This window comes from Notamacropus eugenii, chromosome 1 (genome assembly GCF_028372415.1).
Source record: "Notamacropus eugenii isolate mMacEug1 chromosome 1, mMacEug1.pri_v2, whole genome shotgun sequence".
Lineage (NCBI taxonomy): Eukaryota > Metazoa > Chordata > Mammalia > Diprotodontia > Macropodidae > Notamacropus > Notamacropus eugenii.
The window spans coordinates 499,351,360-499,367,235 of NC_092872.1; the positions used below are offsets into that span (position 1 = coordinate 499,351,360).

Here is a 15,876-nt window from a genome sequence, read left to right on the forward strand (position 1 = left end):
TGCTCAGCGGTGCTCCCATGCATTGACCTGGATGAGTGGAGAATGAAATTAGAGCAGAATATTCCTTGTGTGGCTGAGATGGGAGGGAAGAGGCAACCTGGCCAGAAGTCTGTTCTGAGTTCAATGGGGACATAACTAGACTATTCTCTTGGGCATTTGGGTCTCATCTGGTCTTTACCAATCGATGGAGAGTGAAGGAGGCTGCTTCATGCATGCTAGGCTGAAATGAGAGTACTTTATCAATCCTGAGGAGAGAAAATTAAGATTTATTTCTCTCTTCCCAGAATCCAGTGAGGGAGCTGTACATTTGGTGTGGTACCTACCTTATATGCAGTAGGTACTCAACAACAATAATAATTGTAATAATTTTGGAGAGGCAATCAGGTCAAGTGACTTGTCCAGGGTCACACAGCTAGTAAACCTCTGAGGTCAAATTTGAACTCAAGGACCTCTGGACTCCAGGGCTGGTGCCACTTAGCTATCCCTTAATATTTTTTGAATTAAATGAAATTGAATGTAGGATTTGAATTGCTTTTGGCCCAGAGAGGAATGACTGAGTGTCCTGGGTGTGGGCTGAGCAGTCCCATTTCTAATATCATTTCCTAAGATAGGAACTAGAGTATGTCCCGTGGGATTGGCCAAAACAACTGACCCTGAGGGGAGAACTGGAGGCAGGAAGTGAGGCTGGTTCTTTGAAAGAGTTTTCTGTCATGATTATCTCAGGAATCCCTTCCACCTGCAGTAACTCAAGTGAGTAGTTAAAGATCTCATTCAGTAACCCTTTCCAGGCTTCGCCATTCATTCATTCCCTCTTTTGGGCCAGAATTCTAAGCTTCTAGACAGAACCGAAACTGGAAGAACAATGCCTTGAGCTGGACAGAGACCACTTTTCTGGCTGCGTGACCATCCTCTTTCTTACCAATTCCCTGAAACATACTGAACTTATTAGCAAACATTCAGCATCTATGAGTAATCACCCAGATCTAGGAGCCCATTTATTTGTTCCTGTCCCTGACTCTAAATATCCATTAGGTAGATAACAAAGAAACCCATTCTTACTGAATACTAATTTCTCCACATTAAAGTCCTTGTTTGGTGCCTCTGGGAGAAATAATCACATCCCTGGACTTTCAAAGGAAAGAGGGAGGGAAGGCTGGCAGAGTTGGGAGCGGTGAATACTTTTATGCTGAAAACAAATGGATTCTGTAATTCAGGTTGTCTCAATTTCAATTTTTGAAGTTAAAAAAAATGGTGGAATTCCTAGCTGACCCCTTATCTGATCCCAGGTCAGTAATGCCCCTTCCCACCCAACCCCAAAACCAAATGAATGGATAGATGCTAGTCACAAGATGTGAAAGGCCAATGTATGTATGAATGACACCACTGTGCCAAATATACCACCACATGCACTCAAACTATGGCAGAACAGGGTGGAGTGGCATCAACTTCCACTCCTTCTTCCATGACCCTGGAGTCAACTCTCTGGAGCTCTAGTAGAGCGTTTCCCGGGTGACATTGCTGGAAAAAGTGTGGTTGCTGGAGATGCTGTTGGACTTCCTGGAGAACCTCGGCCTTTTTTTCCTTCTTCTCCAGGGAGGGCAGAGGAAAGCCAGGGTGGAAATAAAGATCTGCCGGAAGTTGGCTGACACCAAATTGTAGAGAATGGGGTTGATGGTGGAGCTGACATAGAAGAGGACGTTGGTGAGCATGTAGAAGTAGTGGTAGAAATCATAGAGGAACCTGGAGGGTAAAAGGTAGGGAGGAAGAGAGGAAGAAAGAGAATATCCAGGTGCATTAGACGGCTTTGAAACACAAACGAAAAGGAACAGAGGTAACTTTCTGGGTCATAGAATTACACAACCATTGAAGTAATAAAATCTGATATCAACTGGAAGGGATCTTAGAAACCATGATGTTCAACCTTCCTCCTAATGCCAGGGGCTCTTTTGCAATACTTCCACTGGAATGCTTTCAGTGACAGGAATTTACTACCTCACAAGACAGCCATTGCTAGAAAGCTCTAATTAGTGACTAGTTCTTCTTTATACCAGAGTAAACTCTTCCTTCCTGCAACACTTAGCTGGTGGTATCATTTTTGTTCTCTACAGTGACACAGAATAAATTGATTCTTATTTAGAATCAAAAGGTCATAGATTTTGAGTTGAGAGGGACTTAGAAGGTCATATACACCAACTCTCTCTTTTTACAGATTAGGAAACTGAGGCACAGAGAAGTGATTTGCCCAGTGACACACAGCTCTCAAGTATCTGAGATGAGATTTGAATTCAGTTCTTCCTGATTCCAAGTCTATCACTCTTTCCACAGTGACTCACCACCTCTCAAGTTTGAAATAGACCTTAAGATCTTGGGTTTGGAAGGGGGTTTAGAGGCCATCAGTCCAACTTTTCACCCTATGCAGGAATGCTCTTGACTTCATTCCTGGCAGGTCCCCTCTGAATGAAGTCCTTCCCACTGTCGGAGATAGCAAATCAGCTTTTAATGAGAAACATGTAAGTTTGAAGTACTTGCTAAAATGTGGATGGCAGACCTCTGCTTTTATTTATCATGAATTAGAGTCAGGGTTTGAGCCTACATATTTTTGAACTATGTGAAGATAGCTTTCCCTAATTCTTTTCTAAGTTACCTAGTTAATTTTCTGTATCTTCTTAGATTTCACCTAAATTGTTGCAGGCTTTTGGGTGACTGACTGGCTTGTTATGGACAATCTTGAGCCTCAAACCATGACCATCCTCACATATAAATCCCCCAGGCTGTAGCCTAAGCAAAATTTCCTTTTCTGATTGTCCTGGCAAGGGCTCATTGGCCAAGTAATAGCCCTTCAGAAGCTTGCTGACAGCTACTGAGGAAAGCAAAGCGGGCTTTGTGAAGGAGGACAGAGTGACCTGCTTACTGGTCTTTTTGGCGGGGAGGGAAACTACGTCTTTCTTGCCCACTTAGCTGGCTCTCTTCAGGGACTTGGGAGTGGTAATATAGTTGAAAAGTGGGGAATAATTGCTATTTGTGAAATTTTTGTTCCAAGGGAAGCAAAAAAATAAGGTAGTTGGCACTTGAAGTTAGCTGGCTTAGTTGAAGGCCACAGTGTTCTTTCCTGAAGAGTTTCTCTGCTTGGGGCTAATGACTACAGAGTTGCGGTGTAGGGATTATAATGGCCCATTCTACAAGAAGAACAACTGAGGAAGAGCTCTGAGCCAATGGTACTTTATTAAAGGGTCTGTGGTGCCCTCTAATGAAGGGGACTTCAGATCTTTCTCACAACCTGATGTGCTCCCTTCTTCCAGGGCCTTATCTTTTTTCCTTTTCCCCCTTTTTTATTCTTTGTTTATAAAGGATGGCGTTTTGGGAGGAGAGGGAGGACATATTGGGAAATACAGGTAATGTCAAAATAAAAGAAATATATAAAAATTAAGAAAAGAAAAAACATGGAATCATGGTCACACAGGTACAAGAAATTTTTATAATTATTCACTTAGAAAGTTGGAACTTCTACTGCAGGGCCTTATTTTTTATAAGGCTTGAAATCGGATTTGATATTTGAACACTCTGGAGGGGCTACATAAAATACAGAATCCCATTGGTTGATAGACCTTGTTTCATGGTCCCAAAATGACACATCAGGTAGAAATGATATGTCAGCAGGGGGCTCTCGGATTGGGCAAAGCATAGGACAGCTCCACTGATTAAGTAGTTGTAAGATGTTCTTAAGATGTCCACCTGCTCGTGTTGGACAAGAGAGAATGATCTGGAGGTACAAAAATAAGTTGGGGGACTTTCTATGTTATTGAGCCACCTCTGCCACCCTGGGTTTGGTCATCATAACAAGGGAAAACAAGGATGGAGGACCTCTAGTTAGCTCCCTATAGTTAAGCAAGTGAATTTACAATCTGCTGCCCACAGCTCTGGGTCTTCATATACAGAACATATATTCATGACCCCTATGGAATCACCAGTTAAATACTTATTGGAATATAGAAGGGATTCAAATTAATCATTTTTCATGATGGGATAGGGACCCATGGTGCCAATGGGAAGGGACAAGTTCTTGAGGTGAGAGCGGGGAAGATGATGAAATTGTTAGAGCTTTCCTTTACTGTCTTCCCCCCAATTCCTCCTGCCTTTCTTCTTTTAGGTCTCTTCCTGTTCCTTACCTTCCTGCTTCCCCATCCTAATCCAGTGGAAAAATAGATCTGGAAAGACATTAGCACCTGAGTATGAATTAGTTTAAACTGTTACCCTTCATAAGGATGACTTAAAAAAAATTGGATTGTGGGGGTAGATCATTATGTCACTCTATAGTATTTGTGAAGTACAAAGTGCTTCCATATAGGTTGTCTTTCCTTTGCATTCTTTTTAATCATATTTTGCCTTATCTCATAATTATTTGTGCACTTCCCTTATTTTCCACCCCTCATCGGATTGTCTGCTCCTTCAGGTCAGGGTCTCTGCCTCATCATAGGACTGGTCTTGATTATCTTGATCATGGGGGAGGGGGGGTCTCTGTATTTCATTTTTTAAAATTCCCCACTGACTGGCACAGGGCCTTAATGTGTACCAGGTGTTCAGTTATCTCATTTAATCCTCACAACAACTCTACTCTAGATGAGGAAACTGAGGCCCAGAGAGGGGGAAAGGACTTGTCTTAGGGACTGTTGTTGTTTGTCATTTGTTTTTGAAGAGACCAACGACATCATGGGGTGATGTCTTGGTTTGTTTGTTAATTGGATTTAAGTGAGGCAGAGTTGCACAAAGTCATCAGCCTCACTCTCTCTTCCTAAGTCATAGAAGTCCAGTGGCAAAACCAAAGTCAAGAGAACCGACAATGGGCCAGGATGCAATGCATGATCTTGGCATCTTGCATGTCTGACCAAGCTCTGAGCGCTCCACAGGACCTGCTTTAGTCACCTTCATGGCCGTTGGAACAAACTTTTTTCATTTGCCCAATCCACCAGGAAATGTCTTTACATGCTTGGGGTAGACATCTCACTAACTCACTGATGGGTTTGAGGTCTATTGTTTATCCTCAACCTGGTTTAGCCCATCTACCAGACAGTTTTGTCAGGGTGTGGTCACTGTGCATGTCATAGCTTCTTGGAGCCACAGGTGAGAGTTGAGTGACCAGTTGGACCCAAAGGTGGAGGAGAAGCCCTGAAAAGGGGTCAGTGTGCCCTCACACCAGAGGTACTGGTCCTCCCTTAATACTCTGTACATCTCAATATAGCCTTATACCAATGAAACCATAGACCCGGGCCATATCCGTAGAATGGATCGTCGAGAAGTTGGAGGTATCCAAGTGTAGTCTGGTGATGACTTGCTGGACCTGCTGTTCTTGGGATCCTTTTTTATGTATAGTTTGGATGAGATGACCTCTGAAGGCTTTTTAAATTCTGAAATGCTATGATGTTCATCTTGTGCCTTTGATAGGTGTTGCCCTCCCTGAAGGAAGGAAGGAGTCTCATTTAGATTGTATCCTCCCTAATTCTTAGCATGGCTCTGCCAGCAGCAGGTGCTAAATAAATGCTTGTTGTAGTGCATGTTGTTGTATTTAAAGATGCAGGTGGTCAGACAAGAGTGATTTCTGAGCACCCCCTCCAGCTCTAAAACTGTTGTATGATAGGGCTGGTGGAGGCACCTAGGTGGTGCAGTGGTTAGTGTTCCAGGCCTGGAGTCAGGAAGTCTCATTTTCCTGAGTTCAAATCCAGCTTCAGATACTTTCCAGCTATGTAACCTTGGGTAAGTCACTTAATCCTATCTGCCTCAGTCTTCTCATTTGTAAAATGAACTGGAGAAGGAAATGGCAAACCACTACAGTATCTTTGCCAAGAAAACCCCAACAGGGTTGTGGAGAGTTGGACATGACTGAAAAACCGTAACATTTTGCCCAGGCTGGAAAAGCTGGGAAGGAGAAGTCACTACAGGGTGACAGAAAAATAGTTTACCCTAAAATAATTCGAATTCTGACTTTATAAACTACTTTCAGATATTGATCTTTACCTTCAAGGGTTTTGAGTTTTCCCAGGGCTTCTGGGTTTGAGGGGGATGAGCAGGTTATCATGCTCCTTATGAGAGGAAAAGTGGCACAATGGAAAGGTACTGGATTTGGATTCAGATGCTTTGGGTTCAAATTCTGCCTCTGGCCCATGGTACCTGTGTGACCTGACACATGTCATTTTATCTTTTCGGTTCCTATTCTTTTCATCTATAAAATGAGGGGGTTGAACTCAGTGGCTTCTTAGGTCCCTTTCAGCTTTAAATCTATGATCCTGTGACTCGGTACAGGGAGGGAGAAGCTACAATGAGGAGCCCTGGGTTTCCTTTCTCAAAATTGGTGGGCATAGAGGGAAAGTCCCAAGGGATTTAGCTTGTGGAGAAGCACATTTACTGCTCTTTCCTATTGAGAAATGAGGATTGTCAAAGGCACCCTAATTTGCACAATAGACATATTATTGTAAAAGGTCACTTTTGTGAATGAAATCCTACCTAAATTAGGTTAGAAAAGCTTGCTTTTTGAAGGACTCCTAAGGCTTCTTATGAAAAAAGAGTGAAATGTCTGAGATGGAGGATCCTTGAGTCCAACATTCTCATTTGACAGAGGAGAAAACTGAGGCCCAGAAATGAAGCAGCAATTTGCCCAAAGCCACACAGAGCGAGGGTTAGAACTCAGGTCTCCTGACGTGCACTATACCAGGTTTCTTCCATTGGTGAGGCTGTTGATGAAGATGATGCTGTTGATACTGATGGACATTAACATAGCACTTAGCACAGTGAGTGCAACAGAATAGGCTCTGAATCAATATTGTTGACTTGACATATCATTTTAAGGTTTACAAAGTCTTTTTGTCATAATTGTTTGGGTAATTAGTGCATGCATTATTGTCACAACCATTTTATAAATGAGGAAAACAAAGCTCAAAGAGGTTAAGAGACTTATTCATATGGATAGTTGGAGCTAAGGCTCAAAGACAGTTTTTTATACACCAAGTCCAGTTCTCTTCTCATTGTAACTCAAAGTATCTGAGCCTGAAATCCAATTCAGCTTTCTGGAATTGAAGTCTGATATGCTTTCCAACACATTGAAGAAAGTTCTGGTTTTGTGATCATAAGGCACAAGACATGGTGAAAGGAGGGCTGGGAAAAGGTATTGTTTTTGATCAGTTGTTTCAAAACCCTATTTGTGGTTCTCTTGGCAAAGATACTGGAGTGGTTTGCCATTTCCTTCTCCAGCTCATTCTACAGATGAGAAAATTGAGGCAAACAGAGTTATGTGACTCAGCCAGGGTCATACAGCTAGTAAGTGTTAGAGGCCAGATTTGAACTCAGGAAGATGAATCTTTCTGACTCCAGGCCTGGCACTCTATTCACTGTACCACCTAGTTGTCCCAAGGTGGGTGGAAAAGTCATATCAAATGAAGACTTAGCTACTAACTTCCTAAATTTTCTATCCAGCCTTGTATGGAGCTGAACTGCATGCTCTTGTGGAAGTCATTGAGAAGCCTGCCAGAATCATTGAAGGGTAGAGCCAACATCCCTGAACTGGCCTTTAAGTACCAGGGCTTGGACTTGATGTTATGGGAAATTATTTTTTTCCTTAAGGCCCTTAATTCCTCAGGTACACAGACACTGGCTTCTACATAACATGGAGCAGATACTCACGGGGACCAGCGATCAGATGGGACATAGCAGAACATCAAGCGACGAATGTGGTAGGGCAGCCAGCAGACTACAAAGGCAATGACCACTGCACCTAGAAGGGAGAGAAACACCATGGATTTAGTGCTCTAGAATCAGGGCATGTCAGAAGTGAAAGGGAGCTTACAGATCACTTAGTTTAATCTCTTGATTTTACCAATGAAGAAGATGAGATCCAGAGAGGAAGGGATGCCAAGGTCACACTATTAGTAAATGTTTTTGTGTGCTTCTGGAAACTAGAAATTTAGGTCCATTCTAATCAGTGCTTATATCAAACCTCAGCATTGCTTACTCAAAACATGTGTGTGTGTGTGTGTGTGTGTGTGTGTGTGTGTGTGTATTTTAGCCACCTCAACTCAGCACAACACATTTCCTATGTAAAGATGAAAAAGACAGATCACTGATAACAGCATGCTTGAAATATGGTGGGTAGGCTCATATGTGTGCAGAAGCAATTATGAACAAGGCTGAAAAGAAATAAATATGATAAGAAAGATTTGGACTTGGAGGATGGGCACCATTGGGAGATGAGAAAAGAGAACATTGTTCTCATTCTCAGATCAATTTTGGAAATGAGGTTCCTAGGGTATTCCTGGGCCCCTGATACCTCAATTATTTAAAAGAATGAAATTAATTTTGCAGTCTCATAGAGGGGAGGCAAGACTGGGTATCTGTTTACTTCTGAAGTAATAAAGCCTTTGAGGTCTAATTATTTGATCCAAAGCTTGCCTTACTTAAGTCATGGCAACTAAACATATCATGAGCCTGGCTCCCCATGAACCCTTCTCCCCAAGAGAAACCCAAGCCTTCTCTTGCCTACAGAGGTACCCTAGTGGTAGTAGCCAGGGGGAGCTTAGACATTGATTCAGTCAGAGCAAAGGAGTTCTCCAGAGGTGAGGGGGACAACTTCTTGGAGAAGACCTTCTCTTCCAAAGAGCCTCTATTTTTCTGAGGCCTTGGTCCTAGATCTAGGACCTAGATCATTGACCTGGGGGGAAAGGTCCTTTTCAGGTCATGTTAAATTCAAGTTTGGCCCCTCACAGTGCTGCAGTGAGAACACTGTACTGAAGACTTGGGCTCCCGTTGATTTTCTGCCCCTCATTAGCCATGTGACCTTGCTGCCTCCATTTTCTCATCTATTATTGTTGTTGCCTGTGTGTTGTTTTTGAAGAGGGCCAATGGGGTCCTCATCATGGGATAGTGTTTTGGCTTGTTTGTTAATTGGATTTAAGCGAGGCAAAGTTGCATAAAGTCTATCAGCTTCACTCTCTCTTCCGAAGTTATCAAAATCCAGTGCCAGGACAAAAGTCAAGACAATTGGTGATGGCCTGGGGTTGCCATGGATGGCTTTGGCATCTTTGATGTCTGACCAAGCTCTAAGCATGGTACAGTGCTTGTTTCAGCTACCTTCATGGCCTTTGGAATAACCCGTTCTTATCTTCCCAGTCTGCTGAGGGAATCTTCACATGCTTGGGGTAGATGCCCCCCTAACTCACCAATGGGAAGATAAAACTGTCTAATTAGATGACTTCTATGGTTTTTCCTAGATCTAAGATTCTGGGGAATCTCAGAAGAAGAGTGGGATTCCAGGGAGAATGAATCTCTTTGTTCTCTCCATCTTGTCCCCAGATCTTGCCTATTATGTTGTTAGGGCTTGTCAAAAAGAGGGGGGAAAACTCCAAACATTTCAAGGATGTGAAGTGCAAATACTCCGTGACTCTCTAAAACCTGCACAGAAAGCAGGTCTTGGGTTTATTTAGAGAGAGTGTAGAGTGGAAGAAATGCCCAGTATGGAGTGTGAACCTCACTGGACAACACAAAAGCAGAAAAAGTCACTGGTGCTGTTTGGGCCAGGAGGTTGAGGATAATTATGAGATGCAGTGGCATCTTTGGAAAGAATGAAGTCTCAAGCCAAAGTTTGGGGGCTGAACATGGTGAGAGAGGGAACAGCAGGGAGTGCTGACATTTAAAAAAAAAATCAAGAATACTGCTAAATGGACCTGAAGAAATTTCTTAAGCATGGGGTGCTGGCAAATGTCAGTCCCTCCTTGAAGGGCAGTTGAAGCTGTTCACTAAATGATTTGACCCCAGGAAAGCACATTTAAATAATTTTGTACTTTGAAGTTGGCCAGCCAGTGTGTGTGTGTGTGTGTGTGTGTGTGTGTGTGTGTGTGTGTGTGTGTGTGTGTGTGTGTAAAATAAATGAACAAACTGGAGATAATGATTGCTCTATCCAAATCTGACATTGTATGGAGAGGAGGAAGGCCTCTGGTGTGGTAATCTGGTGCAGTAAATGCTGACTAGAAGTTTGGAAGTCTCCAAGTTTTAGATCTCTCTCTGCTGTTACCATGCAGTTTGAACTTAGACAAACCGTTTACCCTTTCTGAGGCTCAGATCTTCCATCTGTCAATGCAAAGAGCTCTCTTTTGATTCTCTGATGCCCCTATATTCCACCAACTTTCTGAATCCCAGAAACTCAAAGTTGGAAGATACCTCAGAAGTCGTCTAGCCCAGTTTCTATTGGGATCTAGAACCTCCTCTTCTTTTGTGAGCTCATAAATTCTTTTGGGGATGCTTGAGCAATTGCTATATATGAGGGAACACTGTATGTAGTGAAAACTCATGAATGGAGAAAATGATGAGACTGGAATAGATATCATTTTATGGTTCTATGCTTTCTTCAAATGGTGCTGTTTCTCTCCCTCAGTTCTATTGAGACCTTTATTCTTTTTATTTCTGAGCAATAACTTATTTCAGACTCACTGTCTCTAGGAAGACCTCTCTGATTATTCTCACCTCACTGAGGCACAATGTTATTTCTATGGTTGGGGATAGTTAGTGGGGAGTCAACGTGGGATTCAAACCAGAGTCCAGGCTTCTGATCTCTTCATTTGGTCATACTGCCTCTGAGGTTGAGAAAACAAGATGCCCAGTCTAAGAGGGAAAGGCCCCTTGGGTCTGTCTTAATGGCATTTCATCTAGCTGATGTACTAGACAGAGAACTGAAGAAAGGACAGTCCAAGGAAATGTACATATGCACCTACTTTGTGCAACACCATTATGTGGAAATATGTATGGATTTAACCAAGACTCTTCGCTTTCCAAAAAGAATCTTCTTTTCACACACAAAAAAAGGTTCAGTTGAAGATTCCTTTAAATAGCAGAACTCCTGTCATTCATCTAAAATTGGCATCAATTTACACACCACTTTTTTTAGAACTCATAATGTTTAGCATCTCCCAAGACCACAGACTCTCAGTGATGGAAAGAAACTTGGGGGATCTGAGAGGTTCAATCTGTACCATAATGGGAACCTGCCTCTCCAATATGGTTATCCAATCTCTAATTGAGATTGATAGTGATAGGACTACTTCCTAAGAAATTCATTACTTCTTCAGATAGATCATCTTTTGTATAGTTTAATTTAAAATATTTCATTACATGAAGACTGTCTGCCTCTCTGCAACTTCTACCCATTGCTCTTAATTCTCTGTGCTCTGGACCAAACAGAATAAGTTTTACCTCTCTTCCAAATTGTACCCTTTTGAGTACTTGTCCTCCGAAGTTTCCTCTTCTCCAAGATCCCCATTTCCTTCAACTATTCCTCATATGGCATGATCTCTATTCTTTTCTCTATTTCTTTAGCTTCTGGTATCTAACCTTTCAAGATACTTGTTTCCCCTAAGTTTTCTTTTCTCCAGGTCAAACATTCCCATTTCCTCCAACTGTTCCTTGTACGACATGGTCTTTGCTCCTCTTATGGTCACTTTCTTTATCTACAAAACAAGGGGGTTAGAACTGATGTTATCTAAAGTTCCTTCCAACTCAAATCTATGATTATGGTGATCCCCCTTGGGATGTGCTCCGGGTGGTCAATATCTTTAAATTGTGGCACCTAGAAATGAACACTAATACTCCAGATATATTCTGACTATGGCAGGAAATATGGGGCTATCCCTTCTCTCATTCTGAGAACTATGCCTCTCTCTATTTGTCCTAAGATCACATAAGATTTTTGGGCTGTCAGGGTACTGTTGTTTCACATTAAGCTTCCTGTCCTCTAACTGCTCCCTATCCCTGACTATTCTCTTCATGTCTTTTTCACAGGAACTATCTGGCCATGTCTCCTCCATCTTCAACTTGTACATTTGATTGGAGAAGGACTTTATATTTATCCTTACCCAATTTCATTTGCATTAAATTCAGCCCAGAGCTGTAGCCTGTCAGCATCTCTCATGATCCTTACTGTTTAGCTCATCTTGTTAGCTAGTTCTTCTAGCTTCATGTCATGTCTTTATAGACCTGATATGTGAGGGAGATTCTAATTTGCTCTTGCTTGAAACTAGTCTCAGTTAGACTCTCAAGATGGCCCAGGGATTTGGGCTATCACTCATGTCCTGCCTGATTACTTTCTCTGACAGGTATATCCTCCTTCCACCCCTTCACCAACAGTCACAGAACATATTTAGATAGATCCTTGAGTTTCAGCCAAAAACTGTCAGCTCTCCTAGGAAGTGGAAATGAATACTATCCTACTGAACCAATCCCTTTAACGGTATTAAGGAAAAGGAATTCAGGAAGAAATCTTTTCCATGAAGAGACCTGCTTCAGTTCCAGGGTCCATTGTGTGCTACTCTTGGTCACTAAGTGCCTTAAGACTGACTAGCTAGAGAGAAAAACCCTTCTTTTCCTCCTTAAAATAAACTCCTGATTTCTTTAACCTATTTAATGTCAAAATCTTTCTTTATCACATAATGCTATGTAAGTGAATTCTACTTTGCCTGTAAAGATTTAAGATCTAAATGAGTTGCCCTATTAGGCAACAGTGGGTGTGGATATGGGCTAAGGGAAGTAAATGGAATTTAGAGTAAACACATGAGCTTCTGAGGGAGGTTTCATGGAATCTCAGTGCAAAGGGACCTCGGAGCTCTCCTAGTATACTCTGTTCCTGAATAGGAATCCCTTCAGAAGATTCTTGAATCATAGTATCCACTTCTGAATAGGGAGTAATGCAATGCCAAGCATGGTTATAGAAGATTACTGATCACACAATTGAGATTTAGATAAACTTTAGATTTAGAAGGAAACTCAGTGACCATTTAGTCCAACCCATCCTTGAAAAAGAGTTTCCACTACACACCCAACAACTGATTATTCAGTTTTTATACAAAGACCTCCACTGAGTCAGTATTCGTTACATCCTGAAGAAGCCCATTCCATTTATGAATAGTTTGTATTGTTTGGAAGTTTTTTTCCTGCCACCGAGCCTCAGTTTTCTATTTTGCAACTCTCATCCATTGCTCCTACTTCTGTCCCCTGGGGACAAATAGCACAAGTCAGTCCACCTTCTCTGAGGTGGTCCTTCTAGTACTTGAAGGCAGCTATCATATTTCCCTTGAGCCTTCTCCTCTTCAGGCTAAACGTCCCTAGTTCCTTAATCAATCTTCCTCATATGACATAACTCAAGGCCTGTCACCATAGTGGTTGCTATTGTTTGGATACTCTCCAGCTTGTCAATGCTTTCCCTGAACTGTGGTATCCAGATCTTAACACAGTACTCTAGATATAATCTAGGCAGGGTATAACAGAGGCCATCTTTTCTTTACTCCTGGAAACTTTGCCCCCTTAATGAAGTTTGAGATTGTATTCAATTTTTTGGCTGCCACATAAAACTGTTAACTCATATTCCCACTGAGCTTTCAGTCTACTTAAACCTCTTGATCTTTTTCAGACAAACTGCTGACTATGCCCTCCATATGTTGTACTTGTGAAAAGTACAAATTATATTTTGAAGCCAAGTATAATACTACATATTTATCATCATTTAATTTCATTGTATTAGACTTAGCTCAATGCTAGAGTCTGTCAAGATTATTTTTGGATCTTTAATTTGTCATCTAGTGTCAATTCTGCCACTTATTAGCAATACGATCCAATACTAGCCCTCCCAGCTTTGTGTTTTTGCATTGGTAAGCATGCCATCTGTGTCTTGACCCATCACTGGCAAAACTATGTTAAAAAATCACAGGGTCAAGATGAAATCTCTGAGCCACTCTATTGAAGACCTTCTACCAGCATGATATTGAATTATGAACAACTACTCCTCTGGACATTCAATCAATTTTGATTCTAACTAATTTTTATTGCTCTCTAGAGCACACATCTTATCCTTCCCCAAGAAGAATATGAGGTTTTCTATCAAATACATGATAAAAGTCTAAGCCAACTGTATCTATAACATTCCCTTGATCTGCCAATTTAGTAATTCCGTAAAAAAATGAAGTAAGGTTAGTCTGGCATGAGTTATTCTTCATGAAGACATGTTGACTCTTTGTAATTGCTGTTTCCTTTTCTAGAAATCCACCAGCCATCTATTTAATGTTTTATTTTAGAATTTTGTCAGGAATTAAATTCAAGTTCACTAGCTTAATCAGTCAGCCAAAAAACATTTATTAAGCTTACTATGGGTGAGGCACTTCATTAAGCCTAAGATACAATAGAAGCAAAAAGCCCAGAATACAATAGAAGCAAAAAGCAAATAAGCCCCTCAGAGAGCTTATTTTCTAATAGAAGAAAACATAGAAAAGGAAGTTGAAAATTAGAGAGGAGGGGAAGGTACCTGAAGAGAGGCAGGGTGGAGAAAAAAGTCTGGAGAGACAAAGGAAGAGCCCAGAGAAGAATGAAAGCATGAACATGGCTGGCCTGGGCTCTTCCTTCAAAAGTAAGGAGGACCTGACTAATCAGAGGATCTCCTCACAGACGATCTCCCCACAAGGTAGAGGAATCTTCCAGGTGGAGAAGGCTACTGGAGAATGGTGGTAAAATCTATAGTTGGCAGACTATTCACTTCCCTTTTAGGAGAATCACTGTAACATTTGCCATTCTCCAATATTTCATAACCTCTGATATTTTCAGCTGTCATATCCATGAGTTCTTTCAAAATCCAAGGATATAGTTCATTTGGGTTAGATGAATTGAATTCATCAAGGAGATGTAGATGTTCTTTTCTAATCACCTGACTTTTCTTAGATATCAACTCCATTAATCATTTTAGGACAAACACAACCTGTGATTAGACTGAGCTGCCTGAATGAGGATCCAGCTAGTTGGGTAGCTCAGCTCATCCTCTTCCTCTGCCTCTTCTTTTCCTCTTCAAAACAAGGTAAATTTTGATGACCAGAAGCTGCCCAGTTAACTTGGAGTTTCCTGGTTAGACTCCTTCCTTCCTTCTTCCCTTTCTTTCTTTCTTTCTTTCTTCCTTTTTCTCTTTCTTTCTTCCTTTTTCTCTTTCTTTCTTTTTCTCTTTCTTCCTTTCTTTTTCTTTCTTTCTTTCTCTCTCTCTCTCTCTTTCTTTCTTTCTTTTTCAGGGTGGGGCTTGAGTTCAAGCACCCCATTGTGCCCCGTTGAATGAATGTGGCTGAAAATCCCTAGGGGTAAGTGGAGAAGGTCTCTTATTCCTTAGCTACTTCCTGCTGAAATTGGACGTAGAGTTTCCATCATCAGTTATCATCATCCAAGCAGCAGTTCTAAGCCTTCTTTGACCATCCTCTTTTTCAATATAGAAAGAGACTTTTTTTGGTTATGCCTATTTTTATTCACCTTCAATTTGAGCTGTGGCACTCTTGACACTGTTTACATAGGGCCATGCCATGTTCTCATATTCATTCCCTGATACATGCCCTTGGATGAATCTTTTGTATACCTCTTTAAAAAATCTAAGTTGGTTAGTGAGTCCCCTGTGCATCTACATTGGTCTCTCTAGACACCTTCTACATTTCCTCTTTCTTTATGCTTAAAATCTCTCCTGCTTATCAATTTAAGCTAGCTTTGGAGTAGTATCACAACATATTATATTTTTGACCTTTAGTAGGAGTCACTATCTCCCTCCATCCTGCCTTCATTCATACTGAAGTGGGATCTCAAACCTCCATATGCTGTGCTAATTTTCTTTATGTAAAGGGAGAGTAAATGGTAGCAATGAAAGAACAAGGGGAAAGTTTCACTTTGTTGGGTATATCAGTAGCCAATGCTATTCATTGCAAAAATTTAGCTTTTTCTGTTTTGGACTCATTCCCCTTGTGAGAAGGAAGAGAAGAAAAACTAGGAGGAATTGCTCAGTGAATTGGAGTACCTTCCTGAAGAAGGGGAGAAATGGTTTGTCAAAAGGGGAGA

At 41.4% G+C, this 15,876-nt stretch overlaps 1 protein-coding gene across 1 annotated transcript in view; it reads right to left on the reverse strand.

Annotated features, from left to right (window-relative positions):
• Positions 1–1,350: 1,350 nt before the first annotated feature.
• Positions 1,351–15,876, reverse strand: part of NTSR1 (neurotensin receptor 1) — a 137,795-nt gene continuing 123,269 nt past the window's right edge. Inside the window, exons 3-4 of the mRNA XM_072633343.1 lie at positions 7,669–7,759; positions 1,351–1,740 (exon numbers count right to left, since the gene is read on the reverse strand). Of these exons, the coding sequence (XP_072489444.1) occupies positions 1,491–1,740; positions 7,669–7,759 (341 nt within the window). The 3' untranslated portion in view covers positions 1,351–1,490. The remainder of the gene's footprint in view (positions 1,741–7,668; positions 7,760–15,876) is intronic.